Here is a 26,096-nt window from a genome sequence, read left to right on the forward strand (position 1 = left end):
GTTTGTCTCCCGCCTCTGGCCTGAAGTCAGCTGGGATAGGCTCCAGCACCCCCCCCCCCCCCCTCCTCCCGCGACCCTAGTGAGGATAAAGCGGTTCAGTAAGTGAGATGAGATGTAGTTCCCTGTGGTAGCCTGCAGGCCAGACTTTTAACACCCCCTGCGTGAGTGTATCAAAATCATTAAATTATTTGGACTTTCCAACAACTCTCCCTGGTGTACACGAAGAGTATTTGTAGTCAACGTGACAACGTAGTCAAGTCAACGTTACACATTCCGCTTTTTATATACATAGTTGAATATTTGTATTTGAAATTAAATAAACACTTGGATTAATTTGAACTCAGTGTAAATTGATAAGTTAAAATACTACATTGGTGAATTCAAGTTCGCATTTGTTTTTCTGGGTCGTGACGTAAGAGAGGCGTGGCTAGTGGAGAGAAGTAGCGTTTCCGTCAAAACATTGGAGGCCTTCAAATTTAACCCCTCCCCCTGCAAATTAGTCACATGGTCGCTCTTCCGCTTTCCCGTGACTGTTTTGAGCAAATAATCGGAGGACGAGGCGTGTCATGCCGCCGTGTTGTTATTGGGCATCTTCTTCCAAAAGCCCCGGTAGCTCTAAACGCGGCGCCCGGGACGACCACATCCTCCACCGAAAGCGGACATCAGAAGCAAGACGAGATAGTTCGCAAGCAGGAAGTGAGTGGGCCACTATTTTCTCGAGGTACTTTCTTTGTAAGTTTGCAGTCTTGTATATTTTAGCCAAACCTGACGCGACACGATTTTGTGCACGAGCCTAAAATGGTTTTTATCCATTATACATGGTTGAATGTCACTTTCGAAGGTACGTTGCTTTATGTCTGTGGGTGGGTGCTGTTGTCACTTCCTGCCTCCGAAATATAGCAAAAGCAAAGTACCTGCTTACTGGTTTTACCGGCCCAGTTTCCTAAGATAGAGAAAAAAACTTTTTTTAGCATCCTGATCTGCCTCCGTACAACGTGGGACAAAAAGTGATTGTTTATTTGGACTGAGGGTCTGAGTTACATGGGCATGAGATAGCCAATCAACATCTGGAATGTTGGCATCCTAAAGTTTATGGATCAGAAATAATACAGTTCAAAACAATGATAAAACTTTAATCCTTGGAGGGCCAGTGGCCACAACGGTGGAAATTCATTCCATGCCAGGCAAAATAGTCTCCTCAGTTAATTAATTCATCTCATTTCATTTTCTGAACCGCTTTATCCTCACTAGGGTCACGGGGGGTGCTGGAGCCTATCCCAGCTGACTTCAGGCCACAGGCGGGGGACACCCTGAATTGGTGGCCAGCCAATCGCAGGGCACAAGGAGACAAACAACCATTCACACTCACACACATAGCTAGGGGCAATTCAGAGTGTCCAATCAGACTACCATGCATGTTTTTGGAATGTGGGAGGGAACCAGAGTACCCGGAGAAAACCCACACAGGCCCTGGAAAAAACATGCAAACTCTACACAGGTGGACCAACCTGGATTTGTACCCAGATCCCTCACTGTGAGGCCGACGCGCTAACCACTCGCGCAGCCAGGCTGCCCTAATTCATCTCATCTCAATTTCTGAACCGCTTTATCCTCACTAGGGTCGCGGGGGTGCTGGAGCCTATCCCAGCTGACTTCAGGCCGGAAGCGGGGGGCACCCTGGATCGGTGGCCAGCCAATTGCAGGGCACAAGGAGACGAAGGACAACCATGCACAATCACACTCATTCCTAAGGGCAATTTAGAGTGTCCAATCAGCCTACCATGCATGTTTTTGGAATGTGGGAGGAATCCAGAGTACCCGGAGATAACCCACGCAGACCCAGGGAGAACATGCAAACTCCACACAGGTGGACCGACCTGGATTTGAACCCAGGTCCTCCACTGTGAGGCTGATGCGCTAACCAATCAGCCGCCGGGCCACCCTAATTCATTAATTTTATTTAAAATGACCTTTCATAAAAAAATTATTTAAAGCTGCAATTGGCCCCTAGGGCACACGTTAGAGAGCCCTGACCCATTTATATAAAATATATAAAAACAATTAAGAAAAATAGTAATTCATGTGTGAAAGGGTTTTTAACCACATCCCCGTGAAAATGTGTTTTTTTCAGATTACATCTGTGGTTGTAAATTTGTAACTGACCGGAGTTTTAAGTACACGTTCACACTAGTGGTTCTCCCTCAAGGAACTGTCAAATAATTTCTAAAAATTTGTTATATTGTAACATTCAAAATAACTTGTATACATTAAACACAACACTCCTTTCTACCATAGCTATGGGCCACTGATATAAATATGATTTACCACAAATTTTTCTACATTCATGCATGCTGCATTTTTCACGCTCATGTTTTCTTTGTTTTAAATTTGTAAATCAAAATTATTATTTTTTTGTGGTTTCGTCACGCACACTTTTTCCAGCATTCCACAAATCATTTTCATGGGCATGATTGGTTAGAGTTTAGTGCAAGTGATTTTTTTTCTTTGTCATGCGGATCATATTGCGATAATGTTTCTCTGTGCTTTTCCCTTTCTTTGAAAATATCTGGCACGGTTGTTAGAAAAGTCAATAATTATAGATCAACTCATTAATGCTGACACTGAAGGTGCAGAAAGCTGTATACTTTAGTTTGTATTATACAGAGCTGCCAAGTTCTCCGGAATTTCCGGAGATTACCCGGACAAGCATCGCAAACTCCGGGACTCCAAACAACCTCCCTAAACGCTGGAAATCCCCCCAAAATTTTCACTTTTTTTTTGGGAAGCGACCATTTTGGAAAATTCCCAAAGTTCCAATTTAAATGCCTCGAAATTCACACCATCGCTACGGCTTCCGCTTCTAACTTCCGCATTTGATTCAACTGCACTGTAAACTGGATGAATTCGGTAACACGAGTGCATTGTGAATCATCTGAGTTACAAGTTCTGACAAATGATTCGTCTTGTGCGACTTCTATCGAATCCGGAATCGATTGAAAAGGTAGCCTCTATCGCCTTAACATCTTTGTTTCTTTTCACAAGTGAAGTATTATTAAGGCTGACTAAACCACCAGTCTTTTGTTTTGAAACAAATCCTATCAGGCGTACACAGTATTGGTAAGTCTTATCAATATGCCTGCTCGGCTTAAGCGCAAAATGGATGGCAATTTGGATGAAACTTCTAATAGGAAACCCAGACACTCGCAGAAGTTTATTGGTTCGTATTCGACGAAATATCCCATGTTGAAGCCGTCTCCAAAATATTTGCACTTTGCACAACAAGCATGTGTGACTTCAGCGTGACACATGGTGGCATTACGAACTGTAAAACGCATGTAGAAGGACCCAAACACAAAGATAAAAAACCTGATAATAACAATTTGATTTAAATTGTCCTAGTTTTTAAAAAAAATACATTTTACATCGATTTTGCGTGAATCGCATCCACTCCGGAAAAAACTCCGGAAATGGGACAAGTGTACTCCTGAAATGGGGTCGACGGATGTTGGCAGCTCTGGTTATATATATAGGAACATTTGGTTCATTGTAGTAAAGAACAATAAGAGCCCTGGCATTTGAAATGTGTATGTGGTTTTGTTACTTGTGAAGAATGAAAATGAAGGAGTCCTTTGATAAGTTTTCTGCTGGAAGGTGTTTTGTACCCAAAAAGTATGAATCCCTGGTTCTCAATATTCAGTGCACTATATGAGTGTAATTTAATACTACCTCAGAGGTACTGCTTTCTGTATTTTGGTGTTGAAGTTTTGCTCGAGGGGTTGTTCTTGTAATATAATAAACTGCCTATTTTGTGATGGTTAATGACATTTGGGTTACATAATGTTATTTATGCCAAGTGAGAGTTAGTGAGGGTGGCGCGGTGGATCCAGTGGTTAGTGCATCGGCCTCACAGCTCTGGGGTCCTGGTTTCAAATCCATGTCCGTCCAACTGTGTGGAGTTTGCATGTTCTCCCCGGGCCTGCGTGGGTTTCCTCCGGGTACTCCGGTTTCCTCTCACATTCCAAAAACATGCATGGTAGACTGATTGGACACTCTAAATAGCCTCTAGGTATGGGTGTGAGTGTGTATGGTTGACCGTCTCCTTGTACCCTGCGATTGGCTGGCCACCGATTCAGGGTGTCCCCTGCCTCAGGCCCGGAGTCAGCTGGGATAGGCTCCAGCACCCCCCACCACCCTAATGAAGATAAAGTGGTTCAGAAAATGAGATGAGAGTTAGTGAACACCCTGAACTGGTTCCTCGCTGATTGCCGGGCACTCAGCTAGACAACCAACGATCCAAACTGAAGTACCTCACCTTAATCTTATATAATAATTTACTCTTGGTGTGGTCTGTGTAATTTGTTTCCCTATATGGTTATGCATTTGTAGTAGTTGCAATTTGATAACCACAAAACATCATGCCCTAACAAATCAGAGAAAATACGTCCTCGCCTTACTATTTTAGTTTTTGTCAAACAAGGCTGTGAGTCAGATGGCTCCGAATACCAAGCCAAGGTGTGAGTGGCCTTCATTAAGGACGACGCGTTATATTCGTCACAAGTTTGGGAATCCTGCTGCTAGCGTGTAATTGTTTGAACTGTCCAAGCAGGCTGCAGAGAAGAAAATGTGCGTCGGATTGATTGTGTTAAGGTAATGGAATCCGTCAAAATCATGTCTGCATCACAGTATCAGGTGACTCTGGTTAGAGACTTAACTCATTCACTACTATTGACAGCAAAGGATGTCCAATCCATTTGAACTCTGACGGCTGGCATTGAATGCTCTGTCAGTGCCTTTGATGGCGATTGAAAGATCCTTCTTATTTTACCCTCATGGTCCGAATGGATTGGGCATTCCAACAGTGTCAAAGGCAGTGGCGGGCCGTCAGGGCCTTCAAGGCCTTCTCTGCTGGCCTAAGAAATATCTGAATCATATATTATATTTTGTCCATCAATACTTATTAAATAATTCCAAATTGTCTGTTGGCTTCCTTTCATTGCTTTACCCATGGTTGCACTGCTTTCTGTGTTTTCATATTGAAGCATTTAACCAATCACATTTCAGCCATTATTTGTTGCCAGGGTCAGAAATCTGCCTCAAGGCCTTCACAATCAGTTCTGCAGGCTCTGCTGCATTAAACTAGCGCTGATAAAACTGTTGCTTTAACTAATCAGAATTTGATTTGGTGACACCAAGGCCTTCTCGCAGGCGTAGGGATACGTCATCGCTTTCACCAACTATGATTGGCTAGTGAGAGAGTGGATTAGCCACAGCTACCAAACTGTATCTGGAGCGAGCTGCAAAAGCAAATATATTGTTGTGTTGATTTAAAGCAATTTTCAAGACGGACTTTTCAAGAAAAAAAAGCTGGCATCATTAAGAAATGTCGGACAACTCCAAAGCAAGCAAGCCTGTCACAACCGGGAACGAACATTTTCATCACAAAATCTAATAAAAACGTATACCAGAAATACGACGACAGGACAAGCTGGACTTTCAGCATTAGCTTCGATGGCGATAGAAAAGGAGGAAAGAAAGGAGGATGGATATTGTGTACAGGTAAAAGGGATATATTCCTAAATAATATTTCAATTGTATGAGGTTATTATTAATGATTTTTTATGTGTCGCAGCTGTAGTTGCAATAGAGGTTTTATAGCCATAAAATAGTTTTTGAGCGTTGGATTGATTCAGACATAGTTGAAGGTGTAGCTAGAAAAGTCACGGGCCGCCGCTGGTCAAAGGTAACCAATTAGTTAATTTATGAAAAATCATTAGAGCTGTTAGAAGGATGAGAAGGTTGTGTTTCCTGCATTTTAGTATTGTAACTGTTAGTATGGCAAAGGAATCGTACGGTTAATGTACAAACAGCTCATTGTCAGAACAGCTGTTTTTTTCTGTCACAAGCATAGCAGCCAGTGAGTTAATGACATTTAGTAGAAAATCACTTGGCATATCACTTGTGACGGACTGTTTGAAGACACGGGGGTTTGGTTTCATAAATGTCCTATTAAAAAGGACATATGAGCATGCTCAATGACCTCCATAATAAGTCATGGAGTGTTTATAATGTAATGCTACTTTGGTGACATTGCTTCACATTTTCAGGAAGCATTTATCATGACCGCGTGACATGACAAGCAGTGGATAGTTAATTAACTAGATCATATTTGACTAAATCCTTTTGGAATATGCTCTCACAAACCACACTTAGTTCTGTAAATAGGGGCAATGTTTAAAAATGATTGGCAAACGGTGCATCCTTTATATCATAGGAGCGGCGTGTCACATTCTACATAAACTCGTTATCTGCCTCCGCAAGTGCTTGAGAACCACTTTATATCTGATTTGACCACATTTCTTTGAACCAAATTAGCTCTTATGCCCCCCTTCTCATAGTGCCTCAAAAAGTGCTAGTTTTCCTAAAATTTGACACACATTGCTATGAAATAATGATGTCCCGATGTGTCGGTACGGCTATAATTGTCGTATCGCACAGTATCAGATTTGGTCACAAGATCGTATCTGATCAACAAGTTCCGTGCTTTATTAGCAGCATCGTGCTTCAGCTGTTGTTAATAAAAACACTAGGCAAACAATATTCCCTCTAATTTTTATATGTCTGGGCACTCGGAAAACCTCCCTGAGCACACTGAGGACCACTGTGAGCTACATCAGAAGTGGGGGCACACCAGTATCACACCCGCCATAAGCAGGTGCATCTACTACCCATAAATGATCTATTCATAATAAAATTTAATGATTAATAACCATGAATAAAACATCTTTATAAATGTCACGAGAATATGCACAAATCTGACTTTATTTTTCACATCTGTCCTTCTCACTTCTCATTCAAATTACTTTTCTGCTGAATGTGTCACTTGAGGTAGTCTAGATTCCATTTATAGTCAATATTTTTCCATTGGAAAACTCACTTACAACTTTAGCTTCACTGCATGTTTTGCAGAGGAGACCTTTCTCACCCAATTTCACCGCTTGTTCTTCAATTTGCACATACTCCGACAACCATTCCATCTTAAAAGAACGGAATTTCTCTTTTTGTTTTTTTTTGAGTGGCTCTGCTACAACCCGACAACTTCACTTTAGAAATAAATTCCCTTCACCACTTCGCGGCTTTAGTACATCACGTTTTTTTATATTAAGTATAAAAAAAGTTCATTAAAAATGTCCAAATTCACATAGCAAGCGGAAGACGGGATACAAAAAAATGGCGGAAGTCAGGGCTCCACTTCTTCGGCGGTGAATTTTGTGCTGATAAAGAAGGAATATTTCACCGTAGAAAAAAATGACCCCCGAATAATATAACAGACTGAGAAGCTCGACGTCTTGCCATTTCCTAGTTTCTTCGTATTTATTATATTTTGAATCGCGCACATTACCTGTGAAGAAACGCTATGCCAAGCCTATTCCAGCTTTGTTTGGATTTTGAATCGTCCTTGAAAATGCCTCATAAGCCCCAATGAACCCAAGAAAGAACGAGACATGACAGTGAGCGAAAAAGTGACGTTGTAACGTGTTCGGAGCCATTGAATTTGCTAATCGTCTTGACAGTGTCAAGTCCTTGTACAAAAGCATATTTGTACAAGAAAAGAAACGGTGGTTGCCATGTTCTTTGTGCGCCGAAAACCTCTCACAAAAGCTCATTTTTATGTCCCTACGGTGCCTCCTGAAGATTCCTTCGATGATTCGATGTCTCTCGAATCTGATAAAGAGGACTTGGACTAAAGCTCCCGATAACCTGTTGGTTTTTTTTCTAAATCAAGTGGAGGGGATCTATTTTCACTGTGAGTAGTCTTAAAGTATTTACATTTTTTTATTTTATAGATTATATTCAGATATTAATACATTAATGTCTTTTCATACGCCTATAACTGTAACATTTAATAAATACACTTGATAATTGTACTGTCTATTTTTGTATAGGCACGAAAGCATGTAGTACGGTATGTAGTAATAATAGGGGTGATCCTACTTTGCGGTTTTTCGATTATCGCGGCCATGTCTGTTCTACATTATCTGCAATATTCCAGAGATTACTGTAATGATAGTAAAAGAGCACCACAAAACAGGAGCAACAAGGTCACATTAATACAAACACTATTATTTGACATTTACCGGTTATATTATGTTTTTGCATTATTTTTACTGCTCTAAACATATGGACGACGGCAAAACAGATTAAGAAAAAAATTGGATCAGAAGTGAAAAAATCTCCATCGGGAAATCACTACTATGAACTGAATGTATTTCATTTTCCCAATGCTATTCTCATTTGACACTCAGTGCTCCTGCTGGCTTCAAGTTGATGATTAATTAATCTTCTATTTTGATTTCCATTTCACTGATTTCTGGTCCACAGCGTGATCTAAGAAGCAGCGATGTCAAACGAACGCACACCTCTCGTCACCGCAGGGGTGTGCGGTCTGACCATGGCGACGTGTGGCACTTTAATGGACACTCCTCCAGATTCTCCACCGGACACAAGAGAAAAAAGTAAAGAGCCTCGAAAACTCAACACGTTTTTTGGCGTGATGGTGCCGACCATTCTCTCCATGTTCAGCATTGTGTTGTTCCTGCGAACAGGTGAGTTAAACGAAAATACCTCAGCCTGTAGACAGGACTTTACGTGAGCTTCTGTTACAGGTTTTGTTGTTGGTCACGCGGGTCTCCTTCAAGGTCTTGTAATGGTGGTTGTCGCCTACATCATTATAATGCTTACCATCTTGTCAATTTGTGCAATCTCCACCAACGGAGCAATACAGGGAGGCGGTGCTTACTGTATCCTTCCCCATGTAGCTGCATTTCTGTGCTGAACTTTCTTTGGTAAGAAAAACCTTGACTTCATTTATCAGACATGATCAGTCGATCGTTAGGCCCAGAGTTTGGAGGAAGTATCGGGTTGATGTTCTTCCTCGCCAAAGTGTTTGCATGTGGAGAATATGTTCTTGGTCTGGTGGAAGCTATTCTTGATGTGTTTGGCAAGGATGCAGGTAAATTATTTTGTGGGGGATTGTATGTCAGTTTTATACCATGTACCCAAAGGATACTTGGCTCACTATGAACCACCATCAGGGCCAACATTGGCTGTAATTCAAAGGCAGTGAAACATTTGTGTTAAATGCCAGTCTTCTTTTCAAATTAATTGGATAGCTACCAACGTGAATGGTTGCCAATGAGTTAAAATATGTTAGGGTTATAGGCCAAAATGTTCTTCAATTTTTTTTTTTTTATTATTATTTAAATTCAAAATCACGGTTTGAACGTTAACACTGCGCTTAGATTTCATGAGAGAGAGAAAAAGAAATTTAGTGGTACAGACGTACTGCAACTTTCAAAATTAATTTGTTCCAGAACTTTTTTCGTGACTGATTTTTTTTATATTAGTTTTTTATTATTAATTTGAAAAATCACGGTTCGAACATTAAGACGATGCTCATATTTCATGAGAGAAACAAAAAGAAATTTAGTGGTCCAGTCGTACCACTACTTACGAAATTAATTGGTTCCAGAACTTTTTTTGTAAGTAGCGCAGTACTTTACGTATATGTAAATTTTGTCATTCGTTCCACTGTCCTCAAAAAACGACAAACTAAGCCATTTAAAAATGATCAGTGTCCCACTTTTGTAAGAACGGTGTGAGAAACAGACAAAAATTTAAGAAAATGATTTATTCGTGGAATTAAATGAATAACAAGCATGCAAAAACTTGTTCTATTCGTGCGGTTGTACAGTACAGTAAGGAAGAAGCTCACGTTAGCACATGAAGACATGCACATAAACACAGATCTAAACAACTTCAAATTACGAATTCAAAACAAATTAGCATTAAATAGAACTCCAAAGGAGTAAAAGTCTCTCCATCTAAGTCGTTCAGTACGAAGAGGCCATGCCAAGGAGTCGTCGTTTTTATGCTTCCTTCTGCTTCAATAGGGTAGCAATGGTAGTAGGTGAGTTATGGCCGGTCGTATTTGCTTGAAATATCAGTCAACCGCACGCCACTTTCTTCTCTTCTGTTTTTCGATGAATAACGGGGCCCACTTATTCATTTCATTCACTTCAATAATTTAACATTAAGAACTCTGTGATGACAAATGGCAGTCAGAATAGAGTTGTTGTTATTCTGGGAAACTCCAGAGGCAAGTAAATCTTTCCAAAATAATGTTACCAGGACAATTTCAAAATAAAATAATGCATACAGGAAATGCATTTACGTTTAGGGAGATTTCGTAACTTGGATTTTTTTTTTGTATGTTGAGACGGTCATTTGCATATCAAAGGGTTTTGTGTAACCTGAACATTTCGTACCTAGGGGCATTCGTAAGTAGAGGTACTACTGGATTACCATTAGAAGTTGCTCCTGAGTATTTGAAAATATTTTTTTCTAAAACATTCAATGTGTACCATTTATAGTCTTAAGTTAGTTCAACTTTATTTGATAGAATGCACTGTAGTGAATTAAAAAATTAGTTATTTGAACAATTCAGTCAATCTTTCAAGTACCGTTAAAGGGAATTTGCGTCGTAGCGTGTTACTTGCATCATATTGTTGAATATTATTGTGAAATCAGCGATCCATAAGATGAATGATTGTTTATTTTCTTCCATGAAGAGCCTCTTTCCATGGATTTCCCAACGTGACTGTGCCCTTGCCTGTTTTGTTTCAGAGATGCCCATTTCCGAGGGCATCCGCGTCCTCCCTCAAAGTTACTGGTACACTGTGCTCTACTCTTCTGTAATCCTCCTGCTGTGTCTCGTGGTGTGTCTGGTGGGCGCCCACATCTACTCACGAATGGGCTTCGGCATCCTGCTGCTAGTCACCGTATCGCTGCTGTCTGTCTTCATCAGCTCTCTAGCCGTCAAACCTCAGAGTTTTGTCATTACTCACGCGGGTCCCGGCAATGAGACTCTGCGTTACAACGCGAGTTACACAAGCTTTAACTTGACCACGCTAAAGAACAACCTGGGCTGTGAGTGTTTGGATGTGCTGTGCTCTACTATATTTATACACCTCGACTGTCTAAATTTGTCACTTTTTTGCCCTGCAGCTGGTTACTCGTTGGACTACAGCACCAACTCAGTCATGTCGTTTGCCACTGTGTTTGCCGTTATGTTCACCAGCTGCACTGGAATCATGGCTGGAGCCAACATGTCAGGTTATAGCTAATCTACTCTTCGGCCATGTTTACAGGAGGAGTGGTGATTTATGATAACAGATTAAAGCCTGTCTTTTCTAATGAAATCTAAGTTAAACAAGACTGTGTAAACATTTACATCTTTTATATGATAGTATAGATCAGGCGTCGGGAACCTTTTTGACGAAGAGAGCCACAAACAATTCATATTTTCCAATGTTATTCCTTGTGAGCCATACTACAAATTTAAAAGTCAAAATACATACATGTAAACGAGTGCCTTTTCAATTTTTTTTTTTTGTAATTTCACCACTTTTAAAGTGGAAAAAAATGAATATTTTTAAAAGATTCTTATACTGTTGCTAATCAATGAAAGGATGCATTCCAGAAGTCTACTGCAAAAAAAATGAAGATTAAAGCAAAAAAAAATGAAGATTAAAGCAGTTCTTGATGTAATATCTCAGTTCTGTCACCAGCAATTTCCATATTTTAGCTCACAGGTTAGCAAAGAGCCAGATGCACCCATCAAAAGAGCCACATGTGGCTCCCGAGCCATAGGTTCCCTACCCCTGGTATAGATGTTTGACAATTTAAACTGTTTAAATGCCTGCTCAGCGTCAAGGCGCCAGTCTTTTTGCTCTCGTATGAGAGTAAAGCGCCACATTGACTACATTCAGAGAAGCCAATGGAAGTTGCTCTAACACAGGGGTAGGGAACCTATGGCTCAGGAGCCACATATGGAAACTGCTGGTGAGGGAGCCGAGTCCCGAACGGACCAATAGGAACGGCACGTCGAAACTGTGGCATTGATTTGAGTCTTCTGCATTCATTCTCTCATTGATACTCATTGAACTCATTGATATTCATTGATTAGCAACAGCGTAATAATGTTGTCAAAAGAATTCAGAGACTTTTTGTACTTTAAAAGTGGGAAAATGACAAAAAAAAATGCGCACATTTTCATGTATTTTGGCTTTTAAATTGGGAGTATGGCTCTCAAGGAATAACATTTGAAGATGGGAATTGTTTATGCCTCTCTCTTTCAAAAAGGTTCCCGACCCTGTTATAACATATTCAACAATCAATTTGAAGCTTTTCCAAAATTCACTCTTACCGGTCGGTGCATGTTTCTCTTTTCAGTTTTCTTGTCTTTAGTTTATCCTTAACTTCTTGCGGCATTCACCTGACGTACGCAGAGCATGCAATTAGATTACAGCGCCTTTTCTGTTTTGTCCAAAATTCCAAATGATTTATTTTCTAACAAGTATTCTTTAGTTAATTTCCACACATCGTTTTAGTATACATTTAAAAATAATAATAATAATAATTTGGGTCGGGTCAGGCCTAAAATTCAGGTTCGGGCTCAAGATCTTACCTCTAGTCTTCCCACATCTCCTCCACACTTTTGGTTCTGTAAATTCACCTACTAGCTTTTTTTTTGCTGAGGGGTGTTTATTTATTTATTTTCTTTTGTTTAGGGAAGCAGCACATGCAAAGGAGCTTATCGCCAATTTGTTTCTACCTTTTTAAAATACATTCTGGGCGTTGTAAAACATGCTTTTTTTCTTTTCTATTCATTTTCAAGGGGCACTACTAATTATTTGCCATGTTCCTAATTCACGCTCCGTGCAAATAGTTGGGGTGCACTGTTGTCGCCAATACTGCGTACAGATGTTTTGAAAAACTTAGTAAATGTCGCTTTATAATTGAAACTAACAACCATTTAATTGGTTGTTCTTGTTGAAGGTGACCTGGAAACTCCTAGTGTTTCCATCCCCAAAGGTACCATCGTTGCTGTCATTTACACATTTATTGTGTACATCCTATTATTCATCTTGGTCAGTGCCACTTGTGACAGGTGGGAAACTGAAGTGAGGCATTATTTTTATTTCACAAAAAAAGTACTGCCATTTCTCATTCTTTTCCTTTTCCAGAACACTGTTGATCCAGGATTACGGATTCCTTCAACGAATAAACATCTGGCCACCATTTGTGACCATCGGAATATACTGCGGTGCTCTGTTTGCTGCAATGTGTTCAATGATCGGAGCATCTCGCATACTGCATGCTCTTGCTATGGATCAGCTCTTTGGTACTACTGAACTTCACCAAGAAGACATGTTAACGTTATCACAAGTCCTTTTTTCCAAGCAGATTTTCTTAACCCGCAGGTTTGCCGTTGGCACCCGCCACAATCACCACAAGGTCAGGTAACCCGTGGATGGCAGTAGTCTACACGTGGGGCCTGGCACAGGTTAGTAAGGCCTGTTCAGCATTTACTTGGTTAGGAGCTTTACGCTGACATCATTGGTTTTATGTCTGTGTTACAGTGTGTGGTATTTGCAGGGCAGCTCAATGCCGTTGCCAGCTTGGTGACCGTTTTTTACTTGCTCGCCTATGCGGCTGTTGACCTGGCTTGTCTGGCTCTTGAGTGGGCGTCGGCGCCCAATTTTAGGTACAGTAATACCTCGACATATGAGCAATTTGAGATAGCAGTAAAGTTTCAAGCAAATATTTACCTTGAGATACGAGACAAATTTTGATATACGAACAAACAGCCAGGTGTGGCCAACGCGAGGCTGGTTTTGAGAACAATATGGGCACTGTCTTTCCCGTCGGAACTCCCTCGTGTAATGTCTCTACGAGCACTGGGCGGAGCGTTGCATTTTTTTCAGTGTTTTTTCCCCGTTAGTCAGTGCAGAATGGCGGAACTTGCTCGCTAATACGAGAGGAGTATACTACTTCTCGTTGGCAAATGGTCGTGCGTTATCCTATTGTGAGGACATTTGTGTGCATCATTTTTGGAATATCTTGAAGACAAAAGGAAACAACCCTCGATAGGTTCCTTTTGAAAACTGCAGCTGAAAGTCAGGGTGGATAAATAGAGGCAAATAGAGCCAACCTGGGAGAAGAAAGGTATAAAAATTTAAAATAAAATTAGAATCAAGTTTAGTGTAAGGTTAGAATAAACTTATTTTGAGTGTCTGTATCGTAATCCAAGTTCATTTTGAATTTGTTTGTTATGTTACAAGCGTGTTGCCGTGCAAAAAGTCTCTGTCTCTCCCCTCTCTGAGAGCCGTCTAATTTTAGTACTATTAAACATCATAACCACTAGTTATTTGTTACTCTGTTAAAATATGGTGAATTAGAACGAATACAAATGTTTTTCCATTCCAATATCCTGTTTTTTTTGGTGTTTTTTCAGAGGGTTGGAACAAATTTATTTGTTTTTTGTTCATTTCCATGGGAAACGTTGATTTAAGATACGAGTAAATCGACATACGAGCTCAGTCCCGGAACGCATTAAGCCCGTATCTCAAGGTACCACTGTACTCGCAACTCAAGGTAGATGTCAGTCAGGGTTCTTAGCTTGTCTGTCCTTTTACAAGAAAGCAAAAGTGTGAACCTGTTTGGCAAAGTTGACATTTTTGCCATAATGGTTCAATCTGTCATGCGACTGTTTAGTGTAGGAAAAAATTCCAGTTTATACTTGGCATTTTGGGGTCTGACATGAGCTTGTTATCTGGGTTGTGGAGGCGTTTTTTTTTTTTTGAGCCACCTAATTGGAAAAGGGCCTTTAGCTGTTCCTCATGACAACTCAAGGCCATAAATAGACTTGGAATGAGTGGAACTTTCCGGCCACTTTTGGCTCAGTAAGTATGAATTTGGTAATTTTCCAAACCCCATTTTAAAGGGGTCCGCGACCGGAAACTCAATTTAGCAGCAGGCTGTGGACCTGAAAAATATTCATCCCCTTGGGTGCCAGTGTTACTAGGCCTTGCAAGATTTCCTACATTCATAATATCCCCAGCAAATGGTGAAATAAAGTAAATTGTGGTTTCCAGGGGGGGGACTTAAAAATACAGCACTGCCAGTCTTGCTTATCTTTAGTGGCGGATTGTATATTTCATGTTAGGATATTTTCACTAAAGCGGTCTCTGTTTATTCTTCTTTGTTTTACAGACCGACTTTTCAGTTTTTCTCTTGGCACACGTGCCTGTTAGGAATCCTGAGCTGTTTAGTCATGATGTTCGTCATTAACCCCGTATACTCATCGGGCAGCATCGTCCTCCTGTTGGTCTTACTGCTTTTCCTCCACTACCGTTCCCCTACCAGCAGTTGGGGCTATGTCAGCCAGGCGCTCATCTTCCATCAGGTACGAGCATCGCCCCTCGCTCCTGACATTTACTGGCCATCGAATTGATCACTGTCGGTCATGGGTGGATCCACCAGAGTGGCGTGGGGTGGCAACTACCACCCGAAAAAGACCGCACGGTCGATTGGTCGCGGTCTTTTGGTCGCCCCGACCGCGACAACGGGCGACCAAAAGACCGGCGACCAAAGGACCGGCGACAAAACAAGGTAAAACAACACGGTCTACGCATCAATAAAAGCCAACAATGGCCATGAGCAGTTTCACTGAGCCGACGTGTGAGTGTATAAGTGTTTGCATGTACATGCGTTGTCCCTTTAAGAAGCTACGTCAGTCAGGGTCTTAACAAGTTCTCCAACAAAAAACAATAAAAGCACGGGACATTTGGAGCTTTTCTTTAGCCTTATAATTAATAGGGCATTAAGTATGACTAAATAGTAATTCGCAGTTTGTATTTAGGGAATTTGAGCAACAATTTAAATGGAAATTATCACTTACCTTCCGGGCGACCAAAAGACCGGCGACCAATCGACCGTTTACCGAAAAGACAGACTCCAGTTGCCACCCCAGGCAGCAGCAATACGAAAAGAAACTCCAATACTCGACAACTGCTATGTTTACACTAGGGTTGTATCCATCGATTTGGATCTATATATTTGTTTGTTAAGATCAATTCAAAATGATTATGTTATATGTATATTTTCATTAAAAGAAAATCGGATCGTTTAGCAACAAAACCATTGAAACTGATATTTTATTTATTTTCCTAAGTTGGACCTGGTTGTGTTCATACTTATGTAGTATTAATCAATCGAAGACCCTTGGATCAAATCGTCACAGATAGTAGTGCAAAGAATTGATTTTTTTAAAATGTATTTTTATATACGATTGTGAAATATTTTTCACCTCTTAAAAAGTTTCTGCCCCCTTTTCGCCACTCAGAAAATATTTTTCGAGATCTGCCCTGGCTTCCAGAACTCCTAGTTCAAAAGAATTAGACTTGTATTGCAGCCCACGAGTTTCTTGCTTTGTTGCGGTTTTAGGTGCGCAAATATCTTCTAATGCTGGATGTAAGAAAGGACCATGTCAAGTTCTGGAGGCCACAGGTTCTTTTGATGGTTGCCAACCCACGTTCTTCCTGCCAGCTCATCTTGTTTGTCAACCAGCTGAAAAAAGGAGGCCTCTTCGTGCTAGGCCACGTACAACTCGGAGATCTGGGTAATTTTCTCAATGGTCTGATGATGAAGAGCTAACAACATAGTGATTCCTTTCTTTTCTGTGAACTTCCCCTTCTTTCTTTCACAAACACGCATGGCGTTCATACAGTTAACACGCACACGCACTGGCAGGCAAATGCAAGTTCTGCTAAATTGATGTAAATATTCTAATTCTGTTAATATCATCAAAGGCTGTGTACAAAAGGTTGTTCATCCACTTCCTGTTTTCCTCCTTGGTACTTCATGTTTTGTAAAGTGTGTATTTTGACATGCAGAAGAGAATATCCAACAACACTGTTCCCTTCCTCTTGACAAAAGACAGTAATATATTGTCTTGTGTAAAATTAAAAGCACAAGATGTTCCTAACCAGGAAGTTAACGTGATGGCATGCAGTATTCTGAGAAAATACTAGCCCACTGAAAGAAAACAATATCCCCACAGAATTTCATTTACTTTTATTGGTCACATGACAAAATGTCATTAAATCAATGATTTTAAATCCATATAAGCAATGATGTTTGCAAAGTGTTATCACAAAAATACAAATGTTGAATACGCTTTTCTATGGAAGAGTATTAGGGCCACCAAAGAAAGAAAAAGGCATCCAAATTCTGACTTCACTAGCCCTCATGCTCTTCCAAATCTAACTTTGAAGTCAGAATTCTAACTCTGTTCTCAGAGTTCCAACTTCAGAGGATTTGGGCTACCGACAGCAAATAAAAGATGGCCAATATTCTGAACTGAAAGTCAGACAGACTTATGACTGGAAATTCAGAATTTTGCCCACCTTTTTTTTGTTTTTCTTCAGCCCACGTCGCAACACGTGCTAGTGCCTCCTGGTGGCAGTCAGTGATAGCTACAACAACATAACGTTTCTTATTAGAGTCTCGTTTATTATTCCTACCTATCTTTCCTGTGTTTTAGATTCCCTGCCGTCAGACCCTGTGCAGCAGCAGTACAACTTCTGGCTGAGCTTAGTTGACAAACTCGGGGTAAAGGCCTTTGTAGACCTGACGCTCTCGCCATCTGTTAGGCAGGGAACGCAGCATCTTCTGCGCATCACAGGCCTTGGTATGCCAATGCACATTTTGTTTTGTTAACTCAATAAACTGGCGCTGACAGCCATGCGACGACTGCGTACAGAAGTCTTCTCCCTGAGAGGTTTTTCTTTCTCTTCAAGGTGGCATGAAGCCCAACACTCTGATCTTGGGGTTCTACGACAGCTGCACCCCCGAGGACTTCTTCCTCCAAGACACTGCCTTTTGCGGCATAGCGGCAGGACAAAGCGCCGAAGGCGAGTATAATTTTGGGGTTGACCTACCTTCGTTACAGGCCCATTTCCCCCCTGTCCGACACGTGGAGAGCCCACGCTGGCTGTCGCCCGAGGAGTACGTGGGGATCATCGCCGACGCCATCAAAATGAACAAAAACGTGTGCCTGGGCCGATATTTCTTCCATTTGGAGGGAGAGGGGAAGCAGAGCAAGGTGGACGGCTCGGAGCGAACCATCGACGTGTGGCCCCTCAACCTGCTGCAGCCAGGCTGTCGTGATTATCAGGATGTGTGCAGCCTGTTCTTACTGCAAATGGCCTGCGTGCTCAACATGTCTAGCAAGTGGCGGCACGCCAGGATGCGGATCTTCCTAAACGTGGAGTCCGAGTCTAGCGACCAGGGCTGGGTGGTTAACGAAGAGACCTTTCGAGAGCTCCTGAAGAAGCTTAGAATCCGAGCGTCTATTAAGATCGTCCTATGGGACTCGGTGGTGCAACACCACACTCAGACCGGCGGCGAGGAGGAGAGCTACGCCCTCAACGATGGATTCCTTTCGGCGGTCAACTCCATGTTGATGGAACATAGTTCTCAAGCCGCCGTTCGCTTCTTGTATTTACCGCGACCCCCGGCACATAACAGCTTTTCCCAGATGTACTTGGCCCAACTGGAAGCTGTCACCAGCGGTCTGGGACCAACGCTTCTCATTCATGGGGTCACCCCGGTAACGTACACGGATCTTTAAGAGCGGTAGTCTTCATGGGAGTTTGTATGTAAGCACTGGTGACATGTGAACGCAACGATACAATACATAACAGACAAGTGCTGTATAAACAAATTCCGCACTTAGAAAATTGTGTTTGGGTCGGAATGACTTTGTGGTTAATAATATCCAATCTCACAATGTGTGTAATATTCTGTAGTGAGGCAATTGTTTGATTCTTACTTTGTCAATCGCTAATGAGCACTATGAAAGTGTTTAAAGGAACAACACTACTGTACATTCTAAACTGTGTGTTACTGTCAGTCAAGTGTGAATACGTACACACTTGATCATTTTGCAGTCTATCTTCCTTTTTAATGCACTTGGACTGCTCTGGTGGTTAAAACTAAGAAAGTGAGTTCATGAGCTCTTCCCTTGAGTGCTCTAAAACATCTGTGTATATATATCTATATATACATACACATACATATACATATCTTCATATATATACACATATACATACAGTAATCCCTCGATTATCGCGGTTAACGTAGACCAGACATGACCCCGATAAACGGAAAAACCGCAAAGTAGGGTCACCCCTATTTAAAAAAAAATATATATATATATATTGTTTTTTTTTACTTCAATGCTGAGTCCTAGTAGCAAGCAGAGGACAGGGGAGTGGCTGTCGCTTGCGAGCTTCAAAGTGGATTTTCACATTTTTATGAACTTACAAAAAAAATTAATTAACAAAAAAAAAGATTTTACCCAGAAAAGAACGCGATGTAGTGAAGCCGTGATAATCTAATATATACATATGCAAATACACACATATATATATATATATATATATATATATATGTGTATATATATATATATATATATATATATATATATATATATATATATATATATATATATACGTGTATATATATATATATATATATATATATATATATATATATATATATATATACGTATATATATACATACATATACACATATATGCATATACACATATATACATAGATATACACATTCTATATATATATAATGTGTGTGTGTATATATATATACATACATATACAAATTATCTATATATATATATATAAAACGGTGGTGAGATGGTGGAACATAAACACTGATTTCCGGGGTACGTTTTCCGATGGAAACTCCTCCCTTTTTGGTATTTCACCACTTTGGTGCGCTGACCTACTTGTCACTTGGTTAGGCTGTGGCCTCCATTCCGTCCTGGCGGGCTAAGTGCTCGCATTTGGCTTAGTACGATGACAACAACACCAATATTTATACATAAATGTTGACCTCTAACTACAAGTCAGAATACAGTATGTCTTAAGACTTGCGGTATTTAAAAGACAATATTCTTTTGGTATATCCTGTGTTTTATGGTATTTATTTTGCTTTTGTTCACAGGACCAAATTGTGCAAGTTTTTTTTTTTGCAGCGGAATTGATTGAATGCATACATGTAATTTCACATGAGAGTTCTCAATATTTACACATGAATTGGGAATAATGCATGTTCTGACCTCCAGTTGATGTTTTGTTTGAATTATATTCATGATTCCTATTCAGCCTAGGATGAGAGCAGGAAGTGTCATAGAACAAAAGAGTTACTTGCTGTAAAACTAAGTTTACTCAGTTATTGTATCAGTTTTAATAAGTAGCAGTTTCTTGATGTATTTTTGGTTCATTTAACCCTACACTTTACCTCAGTACAAACAGGAAATGGCCTCTAAAAAAAGCAGCTAACGTGACTCGGCTTGATCTTCCTCAAATGCTCTTTTTTGTTCTGCAAAGGTTGTTAGATTTTACCGTGTTTAATTTATATAATCAAATAATTGCTCTTTGTCAGAGGTGACTACAAAATGCAGAATAATTACCAACAGCTCACCTCACACCTGAAGACATCAAATACAACACCATGTAAAAATGTCGGCCTGTTTTCTTGTAGAATATCGCATGTTTACCATGTCAATGTTGATAAAATCAATCCACCTATTTTGTTCAGCACTTTGCAACCATATAAACTCAAATGAACACAAAGTACATATGTTAAGTGCTACTCCAACATTCTGCCCCTCAATATTCTCAAAATATAAAATTAGCTTTCCTATCTACAAAAAAAACATCTCAATATGGATTTATCTTTGTTTTCATTAAAACAGCCTTTCAGGGGGATTTTAAATGTTCCTGATAGTAGATTTTTCGCCCAATTATATGTATATTTGTACAGTCATCTTTGAAACTCCACAAACGCATATTTAATAAAATATTCCCATTATTCAATAACACTTGTGGATTGGATTGGATAACTTTATTCATCCCGTATTCGGGAAATTTCGTTGTCACAGTAGCAAGAGGGTGAGGATGCAGAAATAGGAAAGGCATTTTAGACATAGATAGGTAATAAGTAAGTTAATTAATAAATAAATACATGAATAAATATATAAATAATAAGCGTGTTGCTGAAATATATACTATATATATACATACATACATACACACATATATAAGCACATATATACATACACATATATACATACATACACACATATATAAGCACATTTATACATACATACACATAAATATATAAGCACATATATACATACATACACAGATGTACATGCATGCATACGGTAGGTCTTAACTTGATTATAAATTGACAGGAATTAAATATTGAGTCCAAATTTGGTAAAGCAGTACAGACGCTCCCCTACTTACGAACATTCAACTTACGAACAATGGTACATACGAACATGTCTGCAAATTGCGTTTAAGTCCAAAAATGTTCGCAAGTCCAATTTTGTATTTCACGCCTTTTTCGGAGTAGTACTTCTTTCCGTCGCTAATACCGACGCCTGGCGCTGTGAGAGCTCAGCTCACCCAGCATCTACCTTCTTCTTCGTTGCAATGCGGAAGTGCGTGAATGTATCTCCAGTGTGCAAAGAACCTTTTTCATTTGTATCATTAAATATCTCATGCATCCAATATTGAATATGGTTGGTAAAAAGCTAAAGGCTTCTATTGAGGGAGTTGCAAGGAAGAGGCAAGCCATTTCTTCTGAAACGAGTGGCAATAATAACGAAGCTTGATGCGCGTGAGAGTGGTAAGCGTTTCACGGGCATTGAATCGTTCGACCGTCAGTACCATTTATAAACAGAAAGATCGAGCAGCAGGACCCAAATATTGAACACTGCACAAAGTTTGCAAATCAATTGAATGATGCCATACAGTGCTACCGCATCATTTATGATGAAAAAAAGAAGAAAACTGCAATCGTCATTAGGTCGCTTCTTTTGGCCAGTTTCTAATACATAAATCTCTCTCTCTCTACAGTACTGTACATATTCTCTCCATTTTATTAAATGTTTTTTTTTCAGTACAAACCAATGCGTGTTACTTATACAAGCCTTAAACATACAAATGCACTTATATAAACCTTCAATATACTTATATCGGCCTTAAACATAAATTATAATACAAAATATAGCACAATCAACTTACAAACAAATTCAACTTATGAACCAGCTCGGAACCAGTTGCGTTCGTAAGTAGGGGAGCGTCTGTATATGTTTTGACGAAAGTTTGGTGACACTCTTTTTCCTTGTCGACGATAATGTCAAATATTTATTCATCTTATTAGACGTGCTTCATAACTGAGCAAAGAATACCCCGAGATTTGGTACAAACGTAAAGCTGGCATGCAAAATGACTTGAATGGCTGGACATCGTAAGGCTTTTTCTTTTTAAAAAAGTGGTCTATGTAAAGTAAAGCTTTTATTTGTTTAAAAAATAAATACTATGTATATATAGTCAGGCTTTTTTCTTTAAAAATGACCATGTATATTAAGGTTTTTTATTAAAAAATGACCATGTATAGTAAGGCTTTTTTATTTAAAAAAAACGACCATGTACAGTAAAGCGTTTTTCTTAAAAGACGACATAGTATAGTAAGGCTTTTTTTCTTAAAAAATGACATAGTATTGTAAGGCATTTTTCTTAAAAAACAACATAGTATAGGCTTTTTTCTTTAAAGACGACATAGTATAGTAAGGCTTATTTTCTTTAAAAACGACACAGTATAGTAAGGCTTTTTTTGTCTTTAAAAACGACATAGTATAGTATGGCTTTTTTCCTTTTAAAAACGACATAGTATAGTATGGCTTTTTTTCTTAAAAAACGACATAGTATAGTAAGGCTTTTTTTCTTAAAAAACGACATAGTATAGTATGGCTTTTCCCCCCTAAAAAACGACATAGTATAGCATGGCTTTTTTTCTTGAAAAACGACATAGTCGAGGAAGGCTTTTTCCCTAAAAAACGACATAGTATAGTATGACTTTCCCCCCTAAAAAACGACATAGTATAGTATGGCTTTTTTCCTTTAAAAAACGACATAGTATAGTAAGGCTTTTTTTTCCTAAAAAACGACATAGTATAGCATGGCTTTTTTTCTTGAAAAACGACATAGTAAAGGAAGCCTTTTTTTCTTAAAAAACGATATTGTATAGTAAGGCTTCTTTTCTTAAAAAACGACATAGTATAGTAAGGCTTTTTTTCTTTAAAAAATGACAGCAAGTAAGGCTAAGAGAGTCGGAGAATAAATCTGACTTCTGATTCTTCACCTTCTAGTTGTTGCTGTGGTCCACTGGCAAAATCATTGGGTCAGAACATGAGGTGGGAATCAGGAGTGAGTTCAATTCCACTTGTTGCAATTCTCAAATTGTTTATTGAGGTAATGAAAAGGATAAATACAACTTCCAACTTTACAGTGGTGCAGTGGCAAAGACAATGGGTCAGAACTTCAGGTGGACTCAAGTTCAAATCAGAAGTGAGTTTGATTCCACTCTTGGCAATTCTCAAATTGTTTATTGAGGTAATTAAAAGGATAAATATAACTTCCAATCACATCATTTCAGAAGACACTGTGGTCCAGTGGCAAGAACAATGGGTTGAAATTGAAGTTGGACACAAGTTCAAATCTGGAGTGAGTTCAAGTCCACTCTTTGGAAATCTCAAATTGTTTATTGAGGTGATCAAAATGATAAATATAACTTCCAATCATCTCATTTCAGAAGTCACTGTGGTCCAGTGGCAAAGACATTGGGTCAGACAGACCTCAAGTTAGTGGGTTTGACTGCCATGTGGGAGATGGGGTTCGAATCCCGCTCTCGTTTGACTAATCACTACACTAGTAGTTCAGTAAATGGGTAATCCTTTTTTCATTCAAATAAAGACTTAGTCATTTTTTTCAGCAAAACAATATTTCCGGTCAGCCTTCGGCTGACCGGAAGACAGTTGGGAGGGGGGTTCCTGGTGGTGTTCGACAGTCGGCCTTCGGCCGACTGCCGACACCATACAGTCGTTGACTGGGGACACCGGGACGTGAACCCTCGACACCGACGTCGCAGGCAGGTGACTTACCCACTACACCACGAGGCGGCCCGCCTATATATGATTGGAAGTTATATTTATCCTTTTCATTACCTAAATAAACAATTTGAGAATTGCAAAGAGTGGAATTGAACTCATTCCTGATTTGAACTTGAGTCCACCTGAAGTTCTGACCCATTGTCTTTGCCACTGGACCACAGTGACTTCTGAAATGATGTGATTGGAAGTTATATCTATCCTTTTCATTACCTCAATAAACAATTTGAGAGTTGCAAAGAGTGGAATTGAACTCATTCCTGATTTGAACTTGAGTCCACCTGAAGTTCTGACCCATTGTCTTTGCCACTGGACCACAGTGACTTCTGAAATGATGTGATTGGAAGTTATATCTATCCTTTTCATTACCTCAATAAACAATTTGAGAGTTGCAAAGAGTGGAATTGAACTCATTCCTGATTTGAACTTGAGTCCACCTGAAGTTCTGACCCATTGTCTTTGCCACTGGACCACAGTGACTTCTGAAATGATGTGATTGGAAGTTATATCTATCCTTTTCATTACCTCAATAAACAATTTGAGAATTGCAAAGAGTGGAATTGAACTCATTCCTGATTTGAACTTGAGTCCACCTGAAGTTCTGACCCATTGTCTTTGCCACTGGACCACAGTGACTTCTGAAATGATGTGATTGGAAGTTATATCTATCCTTTTCATTACCTCAATAAACAATTTGAGAATTGCAAAGAGTGGAATTGAACTCATTCCTGATTTGAACTTGAGTCCACCTGAAGTTCTGACCCATTGTCTTTGCCACTGGACCACAGTGACTTCTGAAATGATGTGATTGGAAGTTATATCTATCCTTTTCATTACCTCAATAAACAATTTGAGAATTGCAAAGAGTGGAATTGAACTCATTCCTGATTTGAACTTGAGTCCACCTGAAGTTCTGACCCATTGTCTTTGCCACTGGACCACAGTGACTTCTGAAATGATGTGATTGGAAGTTATAGCTATCCTTTTCATTACCTCAATAAACAATTTGAGAATTGCAAAGAGTGGAATTGAACTCACTCCTGATTTGAACTTGAGTCCACCAGAAGTTCTGACTGTTTGTCTTTGCAACTGGACCACAGTGACTTCTGAAATGAAGTGATTGGAAGTTATATTTATCCTTTTCATTACCTCAATAAACAATTTGTGAATTGCAAAGAGTGGAATTGAACTCACTCCTGATTCCCACCTCAAGTTCTGAACCAATATTTTTGCCACTGGACCACAGCAATAACTAGGAGAAGAATCAGAAGTCAGATTTATTCTCCGACTTTCTTAGCCTTACTATACTATGTCGATTTTTTAAAGAAAAATGCCTTACTATATACAGACGCTCCACTACTTACGAACATTCAACTTACGAACAACGGTACATACGAACATGTCTGCAAATTGCGTTTAAGTCCAAAAATGTTCGCAAGTCCAATTTTGTATTTCGCGCCTTTTTCGGAGTAGTACTTCTTTCCGCCGCTAATACCGACGCCTGGCGCTGTGAGAGCTCAGCTCACCCAGCATCTACCTTCTTCTTCGTTGCAGTGCGGAATTGCGTGAATGTATCTCCAGTGTGCAAAGAACCTTTTTCATTTGGATCATTAAATATCTCATGCATCCAATATTGAATATGCTTGGTAAAAAGCTAAAGGCTTCTATTGAGGGAGTTGCAAGGAAGAGGCAAGCCATTTCATTTGAAACGAGTGGCAATAATAACGAAGCTTGATGCGCGTGAGAGTGGTGAGCGTTTCACGGGCATTGAATCGTTCGACCGTCAGTACCATTTATAAACAGAAAGATCGAGCAGCAGGACCCAAATATTGAACGTTGCACAAAGTTTGCAAATCAATTGAATGATGCCATACAGTGCTACCGCATCATTTATGATGAAAAAAAGAAGAAAACTGTGCAATCGTCATTAGGTCGCTTCTTTTGGCCAGTTTCTAATACATAAATCTCTCTCTCTACAGTACTGTACATATTCTCTCCATTTTATTAAATGTTTTTTTTTCAGTACAAACCAATGCGTGTTACTTATACAAGCCTTAAACATACAAATGCACTTATATAAACCTTCAATATACTTATATCGGCCTTAAACATAAATTATAATACAAAATATAGCACTGAATCAACTTA

The 26,096-nt window shown here is 39.6% G+C and overlaps 1 protein-coding gene across 6 annotated transcripts; it reads left to right on the forward strand.

The window, feature by feature from the left end:
* The first annotated feature begins 505 nt into the window (after window positions 1-505).
* Window positions 506-18,791, forward strand: slc12a9 (solute carrier family 12 member 9). Of its 6 annotated transcripts, none has more exons than XM_077592694.1 (15): window positions 506-732; window positions 7,693-7,804; window positions 8,380-8,603; window positions 8,664-8,798; window positions 8,873-9,010; window positions 10,684-10,986; window positions 11,065-11,172; window positions 12,898-13,009; window positions 13,086-13,243; window positions 13,323-13,405; window positions 13,482-13,606; window positions 15,115-15,307; window positions 16,348-16,522; window positions 17,447-17,593; window positions 17,703-18,791. In XM_077592694.1, the coding sequence occupies exons 3-15, from the start codon at window positions 8,399-8,401 to the stop codon at window positions 18,533-18,535; spliced, it is 2,715 nt and encodes a 904-aa protein (XP_077448820.1). In that variant the 5' UTR covers window positions 506-732; window positions 7,693-7,804; window positions 8,380-8,398; the 3' UTR covers window positions 18,536-18,791. The 6 variants fall into 6 exon arrangements, with proteins under 6 accessions (XP_077448820.1, XP_077448818.1, XP_077448819.1 ...); XM_077592692.1 differs by having other exon boundaries at window positions 506-721; XM_077592693.1 differs by having other exon boundaries at window positions 506-696.
* The last annotated feature ends 7,305 nt before the right edge of the window (window positions 18,792-26,096 follow it).

Source organism: Stigmatopora argus, chromosome 22 (genome assembly GCF_051989625.1).
Source record: "Stigmatopora argus isolate UIUO_Sarg chromosome 22, RoL_Sarg_1.0, whole genome shotgun sequence".
NCBI lineage: Eukaryota > Metazoa > Chordata > Actinopteri > Syngnathiformes > Syngnathidae > Stigmatopora > Stigmatopora argus.